Source organism: Neolamprologus brichardi, chromosome 13 (assembly GCF_056152115.1).
Source record: "Neolamprologus brichardi isolate AB-2024 chromosome 13, ASM5615211v1, whole genome shotgun sequence".
Lineage (NCBI taxonomy): Eukaryota > Metazoa > Chordata > Actinopteri > Cichliformes > Cichlidae > Neolamprologus > Neolamprologus brichardi.
Window position 1 is genome coordinate 19,211,051 of NC_142116.1, and position 22,890 is coordinate 19,233,940.

The 22,890-nt window shown below is 40.1% G+C and overlaps 1 protein-coding gene across 12 annotated transcripts in view; it reads left to right on the forward strand.

The window, feature by feature from the left end:
- LOC102793382 (neurexin-1a) overlaps positions 1 to 22,890 on the forward strand; it is a 250,071-nt gene that overhangs the window by 97,836 nt on the left and 129,345 nt on the right. For 11 of the 12 annotated variants that reach the window (XM_087850269.1, XM_087850271.1, XM_087850277.1 and 8 more), the window contains 4 exons: positions 4,448 to 4,831; positions 12,059 to 12,262; positions 14,652 to 14,678; positions 22,573 to 22,695. In XM_087850269.1, coding sequence (XP_087706395.1) covers positions 4,448 to 4,831; positions 12,059 to 12,262; positions 14,652 to 14,678; positions 22,573 to 22,695 — 738 coding nt within the window. The remainder of the gene's footprint in view (positions 1 to 4,447; positions 4,832 to 12,058; positions 12,263 to 14,651; positions 14,679 to 22,572; positions 22,696 to 22,890) is intronic. The other variant, XM_087850274.1, reaches the window with a different exon arrangement.

Consider the following 22,890-nt stretch of genomic DNA (forward strand, 5'->3'; position numbering starts at 1 on the left):
TTTCAGTGTACTATCAAACATATGCTTGCTCCCTAAATTAGAGTGAGGTATCAAAACCACATGAACCTATGTCCTAACCTTAAGAAAACACACAGTTTATTGTTAGAGCTAATGTAACACTGATGAAAATGATTAATTTTATTAATCCTACAATCTAGTTCTCTTAATTGAACCCTTTAAATCGTACACACGAGTCCTTCAAGGTAATTTTCAAAAACAACATAGAAGAATTCACCAGTCCCCCGAGAGCGTGACTCATCAAACATATGGTATTCTTGGCTTTTCATCTGTGTGTCAGATGTTTTATTAATACACACCACCAAGCACATCACTCATAACAAAAGTGCAACACAACAGCCAGACATAATTATCCGCAGCCCAGTCCTCCGTGTGCAACGCTTCCTGCAGCTGTAACAATGGTGGATAATGATCCCTGCCCTATTTAGTTTAGGCAGCTCTTTCTACAGGAAGCAAGCCTGCAAATGGACTCTGGCTCTCAGACAGCATCTTCTAACCCTCAATGCATTAGAGACGCTAAGAGACACTCTGCTTTTAAGTGAGGGCTTCTGGGCCGCAAGTGCTGTGGGTCACTCATCAGAGACATTACACGGACATTGCTGTGTTGTAGCCACACTTCCTGCTAGGGCACACGCGGCGCTACTTCACACACAAACATGCACACGTACACCAAACAAACAGAAGCAGGCACGCACACTCTTATAGATAACATATTCCCTATCCTCACAACCCACTCACGAGCTTCTTTTTCTACAGAGAATCCAATCACAGGGAGAGATTTGGCCGTATCGCCCTAACTGGATTGTAGTAATCCCCTGTCTGACATGTTTTGGGGATGTGTGAGTGGGGTTAGGGGACATCATGCCAAGTTGAGCCTGGCTGCTGATGCAAAAAGTGTGAGAGAGATCTGAGCTGTCATTTGGACCCCTGCCTTCAGGTTTGATGATGGAGTACCACTTACAGGTCAGCCCACAGAGAGGGATAGAGAGAGTAATGTGGTCAGCGCTTTTAAGTTGGCTAGACTGCTGACTTTTGTCGTCATCATTCAGTCACATTTTAGCCCTCTGTATCAGTTTGATCATCTCGTTTGTAATTTCTGTACTCATTTTTCAGGACACTGTTTACCGCTGTGTTCCCACTGCTTTCTTATCTGTCATCATATACCCCCCCCCCCATCCTCTTTCCAGGCTTCTTTATCTCCATGTTCTCATCTTGTTCTGTATCTCCTCCTCTTTAATGTTAGCATTCACAAGACACACCCCCTGATATTAAAATAATAGTGTTCAAGACATAAGTAGTCCTGCAGTGTGTATATGCCCTGCTGTTAGGGTAGTCGTCCAACATTACATAGATCCACTCTGCTTTCACATATTCTTTACAGGAGTTTAAGAAGTAAATACATCACTCTCACATGATGCCCAGGAGATGTAGATATCTTTCTTCTTCTTCTTCTGCATCAATTTAGACAGATATTCTTTCTTCGTTCTTTATGACTGTAATAAGACTTAAGTGTAGATATCATGAGGTTTAAAACATCCAATAACTCGATGATGACTTTAACAGTATCACTTTATATTTTACTTTCAAAGAGCAAGGCTTTCTTGTAATTTTTAAAAATGGTCAGACTTTTTGAAACTCTTTCCATTTCATTGGACATTACCTGCTTTTTCACTCATTCTCAGTCCAGTTCAAGTACCAGCCTCTTTTCAGAGCCACTTTTACACTGACCTACGATCTTATTAAAGCGTAAACAAAGACACCAAACTCAAAGGATGGACCGGTGTTGTGTGTGCCAAATTTTAAATTGCATCTTTAGGCATTTTGTTACTGGCAGCGTCTTACAAAAATGTATCATTTGTTCCTATTTCTTTAGTGAATTTGTAGTTGAAAAATGCCAAAGATAACACAGTGTGACAGGTATAAAATAGTATTTTGGCACCAACACCAACAAGCTATTTGCCAAAAACCAGGCATATTTTGGCATGTGCGGGGTGTCCTTAAAAAAGTTGAGGAAATTGAACAAGTGGAGGACAAAAGAGGAAAGCTTACAAAAAAACTATCGACAGCAGATAAACATTATCTGAAAACAATGTGAAAACATAAGAAATGGGAAAAATACAGATCTGACACAGAACCTGAGAACTGCACATGGACCATCATTTGATTCATCTACTGTTCACTGGAAAAATTAGGAAAGGGTGGCTCTCAAGAAGGGAAGGGAAACAGGAAAAAAAGGCTGCCAAATTACACAAGAATTTAACTGAAAATCAGCGGCAACAGGTTTACACCAAAGTTGACACTTTTAGTTGTTGTCAGTACATATGAGATCAGGAGAGATGCCCAACAGTGAGTGTCTGCACCCATCTGTAAAAGACGGTGGAGGCTCTGTCATGGTTTGGGGCTTTTCAGTCAGTGGTGTTGGGGATCAAAATTGATTAAATGAGGAAGATAGAAAAGTACCATCAGACTTTAATCCACCGCACAGTATCTGATTGGCAACAGCATCATTTTTCAACATGATCAACGATCTTAAACACATTGCCAAAGCAGTAAAAGCATACCTGGATAGAAAAGCAAAGAATGGAACATAATGAGTCATGGATTTACCTCAAAGAAGAGCTTTGTATGTCCTTTAGGAAACATGGAGATGGCAAAATATAAAGAAATGAAGGGTGGCTCAAGAATTTTGCACACTACTTCATTCACGAAAGTAATTTTGCAAACCAGTTCCTTCAAATGCCTGTCACAGTGTGGGATCTGACAAAAAAAAAGTGTTTGCGTGTGTGGATACTTCTCTCGCCATTCACGCTGACCACACTGATGTTCATTCTTCAGCCGGGCACCTGCTCTACTAGAGAAAAGTTTCCTCGCTAATGAGTTTGATGTAGTGAGCTCGTTAGCTATAACCTGAAGGGAGCTGTTCTGGCTGCATGACGGGTGGCCTATGCCAAGTGTGCAAAGCTTGGAAGTCTCAACAGCTGTGGCTGGAGAGAGCAGGGGCAGTGGGTGGCGGCAGGAAAGTGCAGGAACAGATGCCTGGGGCCAAGACCCTGAGAAAAGAGCTGGAACATGTTAGTGGGACCCGGTTAATCATTGTGCACTAGGTCCTTAGCTGTCTCTCTCAAGCAATTTTGCAAAAAGGCTGGCTCACCTTGGCTATGAAGATCATACATGAACAAGTGTGTTATTAGCATATGGAGTGATTTTTTTAAACATTTTTTGTTATTTGGAAAGATGCTTCTGAGAAAAAAGGCTTTGATAGAAAAAATAGAAATGCAGATATTTATTATATGTATAATTAATTGTGATATGTAGATTCATGCATGCTAATGGTAGCTGTAATGAAATGTGAAATGCCCCATTTAATATCTAATGTGTCTCTAAAAAGTGCCAGGCAGCCCTGCTGAAATTCAAGTATGGCTTAAGGCTTGTTTCCCCAACATAAACACTTTGACTGGAAAAGTAACTTAAAAGCTACACTTCTCTCCCACATACAGTACAAGCATTACAGCTTTGCCATTTAGCCCATGGCAATCAACTATTAGTTCCTTCATATCTGCCATGGCATGCATCTGCCACTCAAAATGCAAATTTTGACTCTATGGCAATTTTATTTTTAAGCATCCATCCGGGCAGTGGCCTGTGTGATCCTCAGTGCCACGGTATATAGATTACTGGACGAGGATGCGGGCAGTGGAGGCAGCCACCATTAATTAAAGTCCACAATGGTTCCTGCACTGAGAGTAACAGATCCATATACAAATTAATCACCCGGTCTGAGTCCCACAGTAAGGCCTTCCTTTTCCACAGCTTTACAGTCCAGTCATGTCCGCTGTTGTTTACCGTGCTCCAGATCGAGAATTAAACCTGAATGAGAGTGATAAATCATGTTGGGAAACACACATGCACTCATTGCAGGTTTATGTGTCTGAGAGGCAAACAGAAGGAGAGACAGGGTGGCGGGGGGGTCGGAGCCTCCAGTCCGTTAATCAAGATCAAAAAGATGGTTACGATGTTTTTTTGGGAAGGGTGGCTAAAATGATAGAGGGGGCAACTATTTTTCTTTTCCTCACTAGTTTCTTTATGACCACTGCTTTATAGATAAAGGAGATTTATTATGGCAAACCCAAGGAAAATGGAGAGGATACTCTTAGGAATCCCAGATTAAACTACTAATAGACTAGCTGCCCTGTGATTAATGCGTCTTATCATCTCTCATCAGTCATTCTAAATGAAGAAAATCCTGACCCTGTCCAGATGGATAACACTAATTAGGTTAATTTCTTCATCAAAACATTTTCAAATGAGTCTTCTTTGCATCTTTGTGGTCCTGTAGGACACACAGTGCCTTTTGGAGGCTAAATGTTTACTTACCTCAAAGTAGCTGTAGCAAAACAATAACTTATTCTTCCTGTATCTTCATTTTTAGGTACCATCTCCATCAACACCCTCCGCACTGCCTACACAGCCCCTGGAGAAAGTGAGATCCTGGACTTGGATGACAACCTGTACCTCGGGGGTTTACCGGAGAATAGAAGGGGGTTGGTGTTCCCCACCGAGGTGTGGACTGCACTGCTCAACTATGGCTACGTAGGCTGCATTCGAGATTTATTTATTGACGGACAGAGTAAAGATGTCAGACGGCTGGCTGAGATCCAGAAAGCTGCCGGGGTCAAGCCCTCCTGCTCTAAAGAGCCTCCCAAACAGTGCTTGAGCAACCCCTGCCAAAACAATGGGATCTGTAGAGAAGGCTGGAATCGCTACGTGTGTGACTGTTCTGGGACTGGATACCTGGGTCGCTCCTGCGAAAGAGGTAAAACTTTGTCTCATTTTGTCTACCCAGCTGTTAGACTGCTTATAATTTCTTTCTCTTAGGCGTAATCTTTGCCAGTGTAAAATGTTGATGATGCTGCACAGCGACCTGCATTATCTTCTGAGGTAGGGATGGGATCATAAAAGTGTGAATATAATTTACATCAAAGAAAAGCGGGAAAAGATTGCTTTAATTATATCCGCCATGGATGTAGTATTCTTTGTCTTTCAAGTTCACGTTGAACAGTGTCAACACACAAAAGCCTGCAGGTGGTCTTTTTGTTATCCAGGCTTATGGTTGAACATCGCCAGCTCTCTAACAGCAGGTTGGTGGTAATTTAAGGCAGGAGAGAAATTGCAGGAGGAGACCGACAGCAACAGAGAAGCAGGCAAAATGAGTCAGGATACGGAGGGTTGATGTTCGACTATGTTGAGTGGCAGGTGACTGATGCACCACCGAGACACTGCTGGTCACGTCCACCATGCACACTTGGCTGTAAATTGGCTGTCTTCTGCTAACCATTTGCCTCATCAAACCACTCGCTCATGACCAGACCTGGTGCAGAATACTTATCCTTCTGTCCTCCAGAGAAGAGAAATAGGAGAAGTGAGTGCCACACCGTGAAAGCTCAGGCCTCTATGTCTGACTTACCCCTGATTCTGCAGGAATTTGTCTTTTTTTATTTATTGCTGATCACTTAGAAATTAAAAGAACACTTTTTGTTCTGAACTTTCTGACTAGTGTTTCAAGTTGATAGGGTCGCAAATTATACTAAAAAAACGAATAGTCACATATTTGTCTGATAAAAAGCTATAATTGCTTGAACTTAGTCCTGAGAAAATCTTACAGAACTGCCCTTAGTACTCTAAAGCAGATTCTTTTCTTCCTGTTTTAGTATTTTGCTGTATTTCTGCAGCTAGCTGAAAGCAACGAAGTACAAGAAATTTTTCTGTGCTATAAAATGTATGAAGAGAATTTCAGGTGTATCTTTAAGGAATTGTAAGATTTAACATTTCTGCATGATCAGCTTTAATTTGCTGATCTTTTTGATCAATGTACTTTCCTTTTATCCAAACAGTGAGACTAAGCAAATACATTTTTCCAATTTATAGTTCTTTTATTAAGGAGAACTGCAATATTAACTTTATTAACAGCTGTAGATTTTGATTTAATTCATTAGTTATTTAAATTCAGTAAGAAATCATAGGATATTTCCATATTGGTTGAATGAATTCATAGCTATATACATATAATCATCACATATTCTAACCTGAAGCAGTAGACTATATATTGGCGTGTTAAGGGATTTATAATGCAGCAGCATGCATAGTCATGAAATCTCAATGGTGCAATAGTAGCAAATGCGTGAAAGCATTTAACATATGCATAATCAAGGCAAATGTCAAAAAAGTGCCCAAGCATGTGACACTGTTATCACAGCGTGATGCATCTTCACCGAAACAGGAACAGGTTCTCTCATCTGAAAAAAAAGAAAAAAAAATCCGCTGCGATGCACCACGTCCCACACAGTTACATGTGTCAGCTCCACACGTGCTTTTGCTATTCCTCTGTGCTGAAGTCACTTGCTTCATGAAACAGTATTACCAAAAGTAAAGGGATGTTGTATAGTTGGAACTCTGTTTAGTGTGTGTTTTAAACTGATCTATTGTGAAATGTAAAGTTATCTGAAGAGTCACACCTTGTCTTTTTTAACCATAACTTGTATGTGGACAGTGCTGTTTTCTCTCTAACCTCTACTTGTTAGACTACTTAGGGCAGATGCACCAAATGTTACGGTGATGCAACACTTCTAGAAGCAGTATAAACGTTTCTATGGTTTTTTAAGAAGTGCAGCATCGATAGAAATGACACAAAGTCTGCCAGTTTTTGGAATAAATAAAAAGTATCAGGAGCAACATGTTTCCTCCAAGCCCCACCATTCAAAGGCTACATGGCAAAGATTCCTGACCTGTTTCCTGAAGTTTTCTTGCTTTGGCTTTGTGATAAATGCTTCCAGTCCATAACAACTTAATTATGAACACTGTTTACACATTAACACTGACTGGAAAATGAATAAGGTATCAGAAATTAGTCAAGTAGTCATAAGAAAATTTGGAGTAGTCATTTAAAAACCTTAATTTTGAAAGAAAAGGCAACTATATGTGTTTCTTTTAGTTTTTGTTTTTTATTCTTTTAATATTGACCCAGTCTTCTAGCAATCGTCTGACTCGGGAAGGCAATTTCTGGTGTGAGTCTTGCCACTGGAGTGGGGAGGGAGTAAGTTATTATGTCCACAAACCAACCACCCCCCACAACCTGCCTTCCCACCTAAATATACACACACACAAAAAAAACCTTGAGTATAAATGGATGATGCTGATTTATAACTCCAACTGCACTTTAGAGATGCTAATGATACTGATGGAAATCTGGCGAATGGCACAAAAACAAAATGATACAAAAGCACATGTCACTGTTGTGAAATGAGGCTTGTTTAGTCACGAACGTCTTGAAAGTATGTGGCACGTGTTGCAAATGCAGCGTTTTAGTTAGTTCTGAGGCAGGAAATTAATATTTGATTTTAAAAAAGGAGCAAAAAAAAGCAGAAATAATATGTAGTGTAAAAGAAAATAAGTCGATTTCCATATCTGATAAACGTGTCAGTGAGGCTTGTCTCCGCGCTACTTTGATTTTTCACATGTGCACGTCGGTTTTAGCTAATGAGTTGACAGGAATTAGGACACAGTACATGAGGGAGGTGGAGTGGGCAAGGGATACAGATCGTTTCTCTTCAGGAAGATAATTACTTATTCAGAGAGCGTTCTTGGGTCCAAAGATATAATCCAACCTTACTTTGCTCTGAAAACAAAAACAAAAAGCTGAAACAGTTCCACATTGAGAGACTGCGTGTTGCAAAGATTTCCTCCACCGTGACCTTCTGTACTCTCTTTGAACACCAGAGCCGTGTTCTGGCGTCTCGGCTTCTCCGTCCAACTCTCATTTTCTGGCTGTCTCTGCACTTGTGTATGAGACAGGCATTAGCGAGAGTGTGAGTGGGAGCAGTGGTACAGAGGATGGGCTCTGGCGTACTGCCAGCTGTTTTGAATGCTCCAGATTGCCTCTGCACTGGTAGGATGAAGCAGGCACCAGCAGGCCGAGGAGCTGTCAAAAGAATTACCCCAGCTCTCACTTATCCATGCATGGTGTACCACCCGGTGGCAAAATACAGCTACTGCATATGGCAGAGGAGGAGGACGACGACAAGTGAAAGGAGCAGGAGGTGGATCTTCAGAACACAGCCACGGAGCTATTCGCCCTATTTTGAGACATTTTAATTAAGCAGACAAAGCAATTTTCCCCCCTTGCATCCCAAATGTCTTCCCCTTCATTGTTCCTCCAGTTGCTAATTAGCCCAAATATTAGTCTTGCAGTGTGAGGCTAAAGCAGCCTCCCAGATGGTGTGGTAGGTGTGTTGTAGTACATGCACATATTCCCTAATGAGATTTGACATGCTGGATTCCAGCACTGACAGCACCTGCATCATTTCACAGTGGCTGCAGCTGAACGTGTGCTTCAACATACCCGCAATGGATAAGCTCGGTGCTGAAGATCAGTGTACAGATCGATACATGAGTCTGCTCATTGTACACCAGACATACCTAACAACTTGCTGATTTGCAGTGTAGAGGCTTTGCACTGTGCTTTTACCAATACGACAGTGATGCTATTAGTTCAAAATATATATTTAAAAAAACCTGTATAAAATATAGCAGCCTTACAGCTTCAGGGTACTCTTAAGGGATATATCATTAAGTAGAGCCTTGAGTCTACTGCAGTATATTATTGCCAGCATGTACTAAAGGTGTCTAATACCTTGCTCCAGAGCATAGTGCACAACAATACAATGCATTAACTACTTATGTAAATTAGTGTAAATAAAGAAAAACTCTCTTCTTTGAGAACATTTATTGCTTTTCAGAGCATAAAGCCATTTGCCATCGGTCCGAAGCAAAAGCCAAGAGGTGCAGAATGCTATTGCATAATTGAGAAAAGCCCTTAAAGGGGAATATGGCTGAGCGTTAGCATTAAAGCATGTTTTAGCCGTGCCCTTTGACAGCACACTGTGTTAGTCACCATTCAGCACACTTGAATCTAGTCATAATTAGAGAGAACCGGTTGTCCCGCGCCCTTAAGCGATGGACATACATGTGTAGAAAAGTGAAAAACATGGAAGAAGCGTGACTGTACGAGCGCTTGGGGTCCATTTTTTCGAGGGAAATGTTGAGGAATAGCTCTGGCTGAAAGATTTTGATAGCGCAGGATAGACCTTGAGAGATGAGCTAATTGTCCTAACATTCTCGACCGGCTGAAAGATTTTGATAGCGATTGAATGGAAAGCTGTACTACTTGTAGCTTCCATTTCATACTGCACGAGCTGAAGTTGCATATTATCCCAATCTCAGCTGATCTATTTTCCATCTTCGCTCTCATTTCATAGCTCAGATAATGTTGCCGTATGGTCACAGGGCAGCAGATGTGAAGCTGGCCCAGGATGCTGCTTCCTCTCTGTGCATACACAGAAAATTGTTTCCCTGTCTGAAGAAATCCACTCAGCTTGTAACTTGTTTTCACACTTTTAATAGCCAGTGTGTCTCTTTCGTGGATTGTCTATACTTGGGTTCAAAGACGGCTGCGGTGAAGAAGACATGAGCTGCCTTGAATTATTTATGGTATCTCTGAGCCATTTCCTCCTGTTTATTATGGATGTTGAACACAAATTTTCCAAAAGCCTTTTGGCAGTTGTTTTCTGGCAATTTTTGAATTGGGTTGAGTCTGGTGCCCCGATACTGTGGGACATCACAATCCTGTGACATGCAGCTGACAGCTCAGCCTTCCTGCAGAGCCTTCTCTCCTCGGGGGGAGAAAGCAGGAAGAACTGTGTGCCTGTCTGCCATTACCCCACCCCTTGTTAGTAGTACAGCCTTGTTTGTTACTTCTCTGAAAGTGCCCCAACGCCCCCTCAAATCACTACTTGTTTTCTTGTGAAAATCAGAAAACAATGTTGCATTGAGCTTTACAAGACAGAAAATGAATGCTTGGTTTAGTTTGGTATGCTCCATCTCCCCTCTGACAGCCTCCTGTTGGGTTGGCACAGACAGAAGCTCCGGCTTCAGTCCTCTCAATTTATTTTGATATTAAACATGGGAGTGCCATTAAAAATGACTCGGCTTGCAGGATTGGATTTTTGACAGGTCCTCACTTTGCATTAGGTAATGATTCCCTCACATGTCATCCTCCATTTTTTCCATATCTGTATTCTGGAGCTTTCTTATTTATGACATTTTAGATAGTCCCTTATATGAATTTCAGCAAAGGTGACATCTTGGATGAAATGCAATATTTACTCCTGTTGTGATTAATTTTATCCTCCTATCCAGTGTGGGAAAAAAGCTGAAGATTATGCAGATGAGGGAAATGTGAAATGTCTTTCTTTTATAAGGGAGCTTGCATAGGGTACATTTAGCAAATGATTCATTTTTCTTCACCCTTAAGGAGACACAGTGCTTTACAATTTAAAGGAATATATTAACAAGTTCTCAGCATCATCGCTGCATGTGTTTATTCTTTAATGTGTTGTTTCGTGCAAGCATAATGGATCTTGTTTCAGTGCGAGGTGCTAATTCTTTAGCAAGAATTCTATACAGGTCAGCACTCTGAGCTGCCACTCATTGTGCAGCAGTAATACATTTTTGCCATGAACCTAAAGACAGACAGTTGCTGTTAATGGACACTACAAAGCATAATTAAACACTGAGGGGGACTTTTTTTTTTTAAAGTTCAGATACTTTTCCTGCAAGTATCGGGACCAGGTGCAAGGTGGTATAACAGTGACACATTTTTTCAAGTATTCGAGAAGCTTGAACAGTTGCTCTGCTTTTTCCCTGGCATTGGCTAACAGTCTCCAAATGTAGCTCTTTGCTTTAGCTGCCTGGCAGGGAGCAGACAGTTTAGCAGTGGGAGCTCGTTTGTCACACGCCCCTGTCATCTGCATCATACCCCAGGAGGGCGTGGAGAAATTGGATTTGGGTGAGGAATGTGACGGAGTTATCCCAGGGGATGGATGTGACATTGGCTCTGTGTGACGAGGAAGTGGTGATGAGGTGGTTTGTGTACACTGGTACCCTATCACCCACAACAGTCTCCATCTCCCGTCCCTCAGTCTCACCTTATATCTGTCTGGCTCAACTCTGCAGCTGCAGTAATGGCTTTGTTATTGGGTTACGGTTTAGTTACACTACCGGAAATGTTGTTACAACCTCCTGCCAGCGTTAAACAATCTCCCCAGCATTTCTCCAGACGGCCCGCTTAATGCTTTGAGTAAATGCAGTCACCCTGAGCAGAAGCTCGATATTCAAGGTCCATATACTATTACAATTCTGTCATCGTTAGTGTTTTTTCCCCTCGGTCAATACCAATTTCTCCTTTCATGGTTTGCCACTATTATTATATTGCAAATACAAAATACTCGTGGATGCCGCTTGTTATGTAGGACAACTTTGACTTTGAGTTTCTTTTATTTGTTTGTCACGAAGGCTTCATTTCACCTTGGACTGTGTTTATTAAGCTTAACTATTATCCAAACATGTACTTGCCACTGAATCTGTGATCGAGTCCACCAGCTGAATTGGCACGGGGAAGACAGGAGTCAGTCTTTTGGAGAGAGTTTGGCTTGCTGTCAGCTGTAGTACACAGCAAAATGCGATGCCAGACTTTGACAAGTCTTTACACACTGCTTTTGGGTGACATATCTGGGCACATGCCATTTAACAGTCACTTACTCAGCAAGTTTTTATATTGTATTTATATTTCTAAGAGACTAATTTTAGGATTCATCAGCAGTCAAAATGACTCGGTGTTTCTGCTGTCTGTGAGGCAAGGTAGCTCTAAAAAACCAAAAAAAGCTCCCGTCTAAGAAATAGATCCAGACACGCTGACCGTACTTGTCTCTGTTCTGTTGAGTTATATGGTGTATTCATTCCTCTTTTACATGACTGGATATTATTACATTTAATGCACTTGTTTCATCAAAACTGAAAGTCGCGACATTAAATAATATCCGCAATAAGGGCATCATTTTAAGCTGAGCTGACAGGCCCGGTCATTGCATTACCATAAAACTGCTACGGTCTATTTTACCAATCACATATCTTTTTTTTCTCTCTGCAGAAGCAACCATCCTCAGCTACGATGGCAGCAAGTTTATGAAGGTCCAGCTACCGGTGGTGATGCACACAGAAGCCGAGGACGTGTCTTTGCGGTTCCGCTCCCAGCGAGCCTATGGCATCCTAATAGCCACCACATCTCGGGACTCTGCTGACGCTCTGCGAATTGAGTTGGAGAGCGGCCGCGTCCGGCTGACTGTCAACTTAGGTAATGCCTTGGATGTACACACGCTGTGGCAGATAAGTCAAATTAAGCTAGAAACCGCTTTTAAGGGAACATAGCCATATACATACTCCTGCTCTCCCACACACACTCGGATCAATTGGTCTTCTTTTTATGTATGTATTGAATAGAAAGAGATGGTGTAAAGACTTTCAATGGCAAGACTCTGCGGCTCTTTGCTCACTGCCAGTCGAGCACACGGCCAGCAATGCCCAGCAGGGAATGCTCACTGCGTGTACCGTCAACAGACTCAGATCATCTTAAAATGTGCAGCTTACAGTGCAGACGCTGCTGTATTCTGTATTTCCAGTTATAATTCATACCAGGAAGCTAATAATTCTTCTAAGGATGGGGGCATTTATAATATTTAGTCATTGCCTAATGTGAAGCAGTCCTTATTTGGGGCCAATAAATACCCTGCACACTTGTTCTTTAATCACTTTATTTAGAAAGACTTTTATCATTGTGGGAGGAATGCATGGTCGTGCATGAATATGCGGCTGTCTTAAATGAGTACAAAGAAAGACACCCTCCACCCTTTCCTCTCGCGTGCCTACAGCAAAAACAGAAAATTGAGGACAAATGAAAGAAACACATTTCATTTTTTGTGTGCGCGAGTGTGTGCACATGTGCTTATTTGCTCAGAAAAGAATCCAATGATGCCTGTGAAAAGTTTGATATCTCTCAAACAGAGCCTCGGCGCACAAATGATAGCCATCTATTTCTCCTTTCCACTGGCTAAACAGAAATGGGCTCCCTAAGCGGAGCCGTTTAGCGGTGCATGCAAAGTAGACAGCCTGTGTCTGCTGTCAACCACAAGGAAGCATGTGTCCCACCATGGAAGACAACAGCGCCACACACTGACAGCGCTGACAAGCCATATTACTGCGACTACAAAAAGATGCCCTCTGATGAAAACAACAGGCTACGGAGTTTTGTTTTCTTTTGGATTATCTTTGACACATTTCAGGGTTTTTTTTTAGTTTGTCTGTCAGGTTCAGTCCTCGATGTCTGTCTTCCTTGTCCCTCCTTCAAAAAGCAGAGCATTCCCTGTAAGGGTAGGCTCGTGTTGGTCTCTGGCTGTTTGCGACCACTTTTCTGCTGCGGTTGACAACACATGACAAGCAGGGCCAAATGGGAAGCAGGGGAGGGAGTTCGATCTGGGTCACCTTTCTTAGAGCTCGACACAAACTTAGCCTTAAGAAAGAAAAGAAGCGAAGCAGAATTCAGGAACAGTAGTGGGAGTAGAGTAAGATTAGCTGGGTATTTAGTACAGGAACGCCAAGTTAAGTTGTCACAGTAGAATCAAGATAATTATTTCTTGTTACCGTCAAAGAAAACAGCTGTGTAGTATAAACTAAAGAAGAGCATTTAGATATTTTACTTAATAAAAATGATCCACATCCCAATTTAAAATACTAAAATCAATACGGTGAAGAAGAGCACATCGAAAAATGCACTTATGCAGAATGGATGTTTTAAGTATGCTACCACATTAAATATGAATGTATGAATCGCATATACAGCACTAGAATAGAGTAATATAGTAGAAATGAATCTGCTTTACATACAAGGTGGTTTTATATAACCTGACTAGATTTTTATTATCACTAAAATGTGCATGAAATAAAAAAAAAAAACATGTTAAATGGCTCTTAGTGGAATAGATGTTATTTTATTGTGTTATTATCATTAGTGCAACATCATTCAGGATCATAATATTGGCTAAGGTGGAGCTAATTTTACTTGCTTACTAAAAAGTGGAATATTTTGAAGTAGGGAAACGGGATACAAAAGTAAAGTATCTCAAACTGAACTTAGGAAGCACTCGAGTACATATAATTAATGACTGTTTTTTCCCTGCTGTTGGAGAAATAAGAATACCATTTAATTTTGAATTTTAGCTTATTGATATTAGTTAAAGATGTAACATTGATAAGTCATGTAACAAAGTAGCAAAAAGGGACAGTGCTTTAAAGTTGTCTTGCACGGGAGACACATGGGGAGAGAGTTGGTATACCTTCCTGTTGGCCCTGCATGACCCTGACCAAAATCTGAGGCTCTCATAAGAAAATAATATTAAAAAAGAGAAAGAATTTATCTTGGTCTATGTAAAACATATCTCATGGATAAACATAACACTGCCATGTAATTAAAATCAATTCTAATGGTTAGGGGAAAATTGTGTTCCTCTAAGAGGCCACACTGCAGCACTTTCACAAGTTTGCTGCGCATTAGATCACGTTTGAGAGCATCAGATGAAGGACAGTGTCCGTGTGTGTGTCCCCAGAGAGGTGGACTGTATGCTTTAATGATGTCTGCAGCTGTAACGTTGAAAGATGAATTTATCTCTCATCTATTCTTCCCCATCTAGATTGTATCAGGATTAACTGTACCTCCAGTAAGTTACTGTTCACCTTTTCTCTTCTTCTTCTCTTAACTCTTAACTGTCCTTTCACTCCCTAGAAGTGTTGTTTATAGACATGCTTGCTTTATATTTTGCAACTGTTAAAAAAAATGTAGCTATGATGTTAAAAAACATAAAATTTGACTCGCCCCTTGCATTGACATTGTGTGTCATCATACCAAATTCCGGCTGTTGGACATTAAGAAATTCCTGGAGGGATGGAGGGAGGCTTGAATTAATTACAAACCCAAATATAATAGTCAGCTGTGATTCTACACACTGGGTTGTTTCTAATTAATGAACCTTTTCACTCACTGACATAAAACACGAGGCAGGTATTTTGCACGATTTCTTAGTCTTCTCCTTGCTTTCCTTTTTTTTCTTTCTTCTTCTGCGTTTCGCGACGGTTGCAAATTGATGAGGCCATTCAAAGCACAGAGGAAATACAGAGTGTGATTTTATTATTCTCATTAACCTGCCTCACAGAGCAGAAAGAAGGGGATGGAGAGGGAGGGAGAAAGAGCAGATCTTGTTTGTGGGATTCGCTTTGGATGTGTGTGCGTGTTTGTGTATGTGTGCGCTTGAACGAAGAGGTTACATTGCAATATTTTGGGAGGTAAATATCCTTGACATTTATTATTCAGGAACAGTGATGAATTAATAATTACTTCTCTGGATCGTAATACACCTTTTTTTTCCTGTTTAATGATTCTGAAGTGGCAGACGCTCTCGGTATCGGCACATAACAACAGAAATACCCAAGTTTAAGCTCCATAACAGTGTGCTGGAGACTGCCACATACTGTATAGAAGGACAAACTGTTCTCTGAAACGAGAGTGTTAGGTCTCTTTGTGTGTGTTTGTGTTTGTGTGTGTGTGCGTGTGTGTTACAGTAGCTGAAGGTCATTGGCTGATGAAGAAGTGGAGACTTACACAACAAAACGCCTCTGCACAGAATCACATGATGTGACCTCTAGACATGCTTCTGTGAGCCAGCCCTTCTTAACACCTTTCTAAATGCTAAATAGCATTGTTTGTGCATCTTCAATGCATCCCTTGTTTGTGTATGCAAATAAACAGCTCTAAGCTCTAATTCCCCCAATCCACTGCTTTAAAAGGTCATTCTTGGTTTAGTGTGAAGACATAATCATCAGCTGTTATGCTAATATTTGTGTTTTTGATTTATTTCTCTTTTTCCTCTCAGTCTGAAATATTCTTAACACTCTATTAATATTTATCAGTGTATTTATTTTAACATTGCAAATGTACAAATCTTTTGAGATCTATGCATCATGTAAAATTGAGCAGGGAAGGATAATCCTTTAAACTGTGGAACTGCTTAGTGCTAGAAAGTAAAGAGCTATATGGCAGGTAAAATGGTTAATGTAGTTGTTAGCTAAATAAATAATGTAAGCTAAAGCATGTACAATGTTAATCTGAATTCATTTGGGGTTTATTTATGTTCCCTATTCTTTATAAAATAATAGTGCCATATGTGCAGATTAAAGCAATGCTTATATTGGCATATAAGCTGTAAATGTGCTTAAGCTTTGAAGAAAAGTAGTTTGTTTTTGTTAATGTAACGTTATGCTAAAGGCAAAATGTTTGAGTAAAAGAAAAAGAACAAGACGGGGGGACAGCAAGCCTTCCTTTAATAGAGCCAGACCTGATTGTGTCACAGGAAAATGTTTAATTGAAGTTCTTGGAAAGAACTTTGCTAAGCCAGTGCGTTTCCACTTATAAAGAGTTAGCATTTAATTCAATTTTTTTTTCCGCTTGTTATTTTTGTCCCCTTTTTTTCTATGTTAATTAATGTGTCTTGTCAGGCGCTGCGGCTCCGGTCAGCTTAGTGGATGAAGAATTTCAACACCGACTCAAAGAACACATCACTGTCAATTAGGGACCTAGGCTCCCTGGGGCTGCCCAGAGCTGTCTGAAGAAAACACTGCCACTTCGACTTAAACAGTATTAACAGGCACTGAGTGACAACAAGCTGAAAATATGAACTAGAAATATCTTGTGACAGATTGGCTTTTTTGGTCTGTGAGTCCGCTCCTCTATTATTTATTAGCTTGGACTGCAGAAAAGTCACAGTTTAGACCAGGATATGGTGATGAGGGCACCTTAGTGTAATGTGGTCATTCACTTCTGATCTTCTTTAGCAGCATTGCAAGTTACTTTTTCCTCTTGTTAGTCACAATGTTAGTCTTTGTTGTGGCTAATTTAATTTAAATGAGGAGATTGTTAAACACAGATGCGACACCTGTTTTCTTGTTAGAAATCATCATATGTTGGAGAGTGATGTAAGGGGAGCATGCATGCATGCATCCTGCATTCTCAGCCAAATGACTCGCACTAATTTCTGGCATCTACATTCAGAAAAGTAATCAAACTACTTCATTATAGCTCAGCTCTCATCTTACCATAAAGAATAGGAATTTCAACTAGAGTTTAATGATATTCACTTATATTTTATGCTCAGAAAGGTAAAAGGGGGGTATAAATCTAGCAACAAGTAAAGGCAGAGCTGTTCAGGAGGACTTTGGGAACAATAATAGTGTAAATGAATTAATCTGAAACTAAAAAGAGGGCTATATAAAATTACTGGAGTGCATAGTGTAGTGTTTTCTAAGAAAAGCAACAGGCTTCACATTCTTATTAATTTATTCGTTGCAATATTCTTTAAATTAAGCAGCTAATTTTAATAAAGTTCTTGCAGGATTCTATAGCTTCTTAAATTAAGGGAAATAACTAATATCCTTTGAAATTAACAGTGTAATAGGGACTTTTCTGTCATGGGAGGAAGTACTTAATATGACATGATTATCCATGTCATTTATTGCTAAACAGTGCTAGTCTCAGTAACGTCGTGGCAATTTGAGCCTCTCAGTATTTAGCAGTTTAACATGAATTCGAAAACAAATCATTTATCATGTTTCACCTCTGCTTGTACAAAAGCATTTTCACTGTAGCATTGTTGTTACTGCAGCAAAGTGCTGGTTAGATAGCAGGTTGTGTAGCGAGGTATCCTGCTAAAGCTTTCCCTGTCGTGTTGATCTGGTTTTGATATCTCTGTTGATGGTAATCCGGTGTAGTGGCCTGCTGCTTGGTCAGTGACTTCTTCTTTCCCCCACCTATGTGAGTCACAGTGTCGGGGCATGCAGCACCAGTGTCCGAGCTGTCATCCAGCCTGCCAGAGCTGACTGACTGGATAATCACATCTTCTCATGCTGCCCTGTGCCACACTTCTTCACTGTTCCCTTGGGTCTAAAGTCAGTGAGGCAAGGAGAGATCACTGTAGATCCATCACTTTAGATAGATCACCGCCTGTGAGGGCACTAGAGAGCGCTGACTGGACTAAAAGCCCCTTAATGTCTGGCCAGCAGCTGTTGGTTTGGACCACAGATTGTACTAAAGGCAGAAAACAAAACAGGTCCAGCAGTAGTAAATGCTATGCAGGATTGTGCTTTTTGATATGACTGACCTCTTTTCCTCTTGCCTTTCTTTTCTTCTTGGAGAGCAGCAAGAACAGAATGATAGAAGGCAAAGATCAAGCACGCTTTCAAGTCCAACTCCATCCCATTATTTCATATCTCTCCTTCTTAATCCCTCGCCGGTCGTCTGGTCTCAAGCCTGCCCCGGTGTTTGGTGCTTACAGAGCAGAACTGTGTCTCAGATTGAGTGTGTCCCAGTACTTTGGAACCCTCAGATTTGCATACGCATTGCAATGGAGCTTTGAAGATTGCAGAAAAGCAGGAAATAAATAGCCATAAATGGTTCAAGCGAATGAACCTGGAACCCATCTGAAATGCACCGAGCAGTATAGGCAAGCTGTCCAGAGCCTAGGGGTTTTAATACCGTCACTGTGGCACAACCTCATTGGGCTATTTTTTTGGTTATGTGTGCCCGGCAGGGGAACATCAGAGCTGTATAGCAATTCAAGATGATCTAAGAAAGGCTGTATGAAAAAATAATATGCTGCCCTAGTTGGACCAATGTTGGAATTTCCTAATGGAGAAATGTATCCTGGAGAGACTTGTTATTCTTCTGATAAGATCACAGAGATTTGGTGCAGTTTCTCTGATTTTAGCTCTGATTCTTAATCTCTCCTTGAGTTTCTGGCACAGGGGTTCTCTACAAACCCATTAATGACTGCAAGCAATAACACATATGACATGCTATCATATAATATGCTGATTTCAGGACTGGATGACAAAATAATCAGAATATTTAAAATGTTCAAATGATATTATTAGTAAGCACGTGTTTCTAAAGACAGGAAAATGTGTAAAATATACGTTTTAAACAAAAATTCATGCACATGATGTTTCTAATAGATGGAAAGTCTGGATGTTGCATTCATAAATGTGTATTTTACCCCTGTATCATTTCTGCTTCCTCTGTTAATAAGCTGGGTGGCTCTTCTCAGAAGTCAGCAGATGTGGCATTTCTGATTTTCATAAATAATTTTGGAAAATATTGGACTCATCACACAGCTTCACCTCACTCCACCATAAATGAGCTGATTGAAGGTGTCGTATGTCCATATTTGCATTAGTTGTTATAGAAATAACCTTTTTAGGTGTAGTTTGTGCCTGCTCCAGTATTTCTAAAATGTGATGCTAGCATCAAACACTTTAAAATTATATACAGCTTTGTACTAAAATCTTTAGTCGCCCCTCATTTCTTTATATTTTTTTCAAAGTGTACGATCACTTTGAAACATGAGCAAACATACATAGAAATATAATTTGGAGTTTGTACAATTCTAGCAAGCTTGAAAGTAGGGGTGGGCGATATAAACGATATAAATTTGTCCAACGATAGAGATTTTGACTATACCGCTCTATCGCGATAGCGCATGTTGATGATGTCATCAAGCTGCGCCTGTTTTGGTCAAAAGCATCGCAGCGGCTACAACCACTATCATCTGCAAATGCCAGGCGACAGTCATAGCAAAGAGATGAAGCACTTTTGAAATATGGGGAAAGCCAAAAACTGAGCTTCCTCCACTTCCGTAACATTGATTCATTAATGTTGAATTCTCTCGCAGCTGCTCTATTCCCATGTTGTTGCATTATTATAACATTAATATTATAACTAACCTTGTATTGTGGATGAATAATCTCAGTTGTTCTCCTGACTGACGTTTGGCACGTGTATAGCATCCTGCTATACGATTGCATTTGTCCCTAACCACCAGAATCCCTCACGTTAACTTTTAATGAGTGGAAAAAAAGTTGGCGTTCATCCTCCAGCTTCACTGTGCTAATGTTATGCTAACATAGCTGTGTCGCTAGCAATCACGTAGCACAACATTATATACCAGGTAGTCCAACTTCAGTAACCCTGCAAACGCCACTGCTGTTTAGTTTTCTGTCTTCATATATGTTGGAAGTGGCAGCAGAGCTGTACGTTTTAATTAGTTTCAAAAATCTCTTTTAGAACATGGTATGAAATGTTTAGGTGTAAAGTAGCGAGCTAACTTCCTGTTAACTTCTAACTCCGTTAAATTTAATAACTTCTGTTTTCATGGATGCATGGATGCTAAACTTAATTGTTACACCTGATAAAGCAGCAACGCTGATGATTTTATTAAAGATGAAATAATTTAGTTTTTAACTCTTAGTGTTCGTTTGACTTTGGGACCTGAAGATGACGGAATTTTGGACCCAGATTACTCTGCGAAGCTCTTCACTACGGCAGCCGTAATGCTCTGACAATCCATCAAGCAGTGCGGCTTATCAAAGTTGTACTAAAACATTTTTTAACAGATTTCTGCACGCCAAAATCGGTTTGAGGTCAGTAAGCACAACCAGAATTCATACATAAGGCACACTCTCAATTTTTGAGAAAATTAAAGGATTTTAAGTGTGCCTTATAGTGTGGAAAATACATTATACAGAAGAAAAGAATATATCGCGATATATATCGTTACCGCACATGCTTCAAATTATATCGCGATATGGATTTTAGGCCATATCGCCCAGCACTACTTGAAAGTCAGTATTTGCTATGATCACCTTTATTTTTCAACGCAGCCTGAGCTCTCTTAGGCAAGCTTTCTCGTAATTTCTTTGAGTAGACTTCAAGAAATGTTCTACAGGCTTCTTGAAGGACATTCAAAGCTCTTCTTTGGATGTTAGCAGCGTTTTTGTTCTGTTCTGTGATTCAATGTTGAATCTGGGCTCTGGGGACGCCAATCCATTACTGATAGTGTTCCACTGTGTGTTTTCCTATCCAAATATGCTTTACTGCATTGGCAGTGTATTTAAGATTATTGTCATGCTGAAAGGTCATTGCCAACCAGGTTCTTTTCAAGATGGTTTTGCATAGAGGATCAAAATGTACTTATCTAAACACCACTGGCTAAAATGCAGCTGAAGCCATGACCAAGCCTCCACCGTGTTTTACAAATGACTGTGCTGTAGACACATAAAGATATTGATTTGAACCAAAAGTGTCAAATGTTGGTTCATCACTCCATAAGACATTTTCATTAGTAATTTGGCATACCTCAGCCTTCGCTCCCTGTTTCCCTTCCTTAAGACTGGCTTCTTGACAGCCACCCTTCCACTGAGTGCAATTTGAACCTTTAGCGAACAGTAGATCCATCTGTTGAAGGGCCAGATGCATCTCTCTGATCCTGTGTCAGGTCTTTCCTGGATTTCATTTCTTAAGGACATTCTTTTCAGATCTGCTATAGATACTATTTCAGGTCTGACACTTTTCCTTTTATTCCTTACTTACCCAGTGTCCAGTGTTCTCAAGATGAACTGTGCACCATGCTGAGAGTTATCAGCAAAAAGCTTTTCAAGAATCACTTTGTTGTTGCAAAAATGTTTTATTTGTGACATTTTTGGTAAATTCAGTTAAACAAATGGGAACATATTTTGTGTTAGCTCAAAACTTTTTCACAGTCCTGTGTATTTAAGGACAAATGTGATACAATTTCTCAGTTTCAAAATTCAGTTAAATACGAGTTTTGAATGTGTAAATCCTTGCAAGGCAGATTTGCAGCACTATAGGAAACAGCATTTATTGATTTAATAAAGTGGATTCATTAGCTTTTTTAAATGGCATCTGTGCAGTTTCAGTAACCTTCTCCATTTTCCAGAGCATCAATTATTTGATTGATGCTCTGGGTGCTGATAAAAAGCACATTCTGTATTTCCTGTTTTTGTACGATTAGCACGAGGGCTAAAATGGTCTGTTCTGTTGTTTTGTTTTTTATTTGTTCCTTTTTTTTCTCTGCTCACCGCCAACCACAATGCTTCCATTATGCAGGTGTTTCTTTTTGCATCACTATTTCATTTTATGTGGTGGACGTGGGGGAAATCAAATATTGGCCTGCACTGTTGTAGGTAAACAAGATGGAGAGTGATACTGGGTTGTTAAGTGCCTGTCCAGTCATAGCCTTTTGGTAGTTATTTGCTGCCACCAAGTGGCATGATAGGAATTTAAAAAAATCTCAAAAGGAAGAAGACATCAGTCGTATAGAAAGGTTATATTTGTGTCTCCATTTAACTCAAAGCTCACACATTATGCATTCACAGAAAACACTTGTTTGAATATATTACAGCATCTGATTATGGCCTCCCTCCTATTGGTTCAAAGAAAATAGTGTTCAGGGAGAATTCAGAATTTTGATGCTTTATCTAATGGTGCGATCAGTGCTGCAAATGCAAGTCAAAATGTGTTTTTATGGACCATTAACTATGTTTACCTTAATGTTTTCTTCCTCTGTCCAACTACTTCATCCATTCACACTTTCTTCCTTTTGATCTCCCTCTTTCTTATTCTACTTTTATCAACCTCTCTGTTATGGATGTGTGTATGTGTGTCTGTATTAAGTGTGTGTGTTAACCGCTGTTTGGACTGTCCTGCAGGCAAAGGTCCAGAGACTATTTTTGCGGGTCAGAATCTGAACGATAATGAGTGGCACACCGTACGTGTGTTCAGGAGGGGCAAGAATTTGAAACTGACCGTAGATGATCTTCCACCTGTGGAAGGTACCTCTCATCCTCTTTTTATTTGACGTAATGTAGTAGTTTTTTGAATATGTAAACTTAAATAATCCATAACATGCTTTGCTGATCAGGAAAAAGGGTTTGTTCATTTTTCTATACAGAATAAAACCTTTTTCTTTTAAAACATTTAAGATAAAATGTTGCTGTTTGCAAAGGAAAATAACATTTTTAACACGT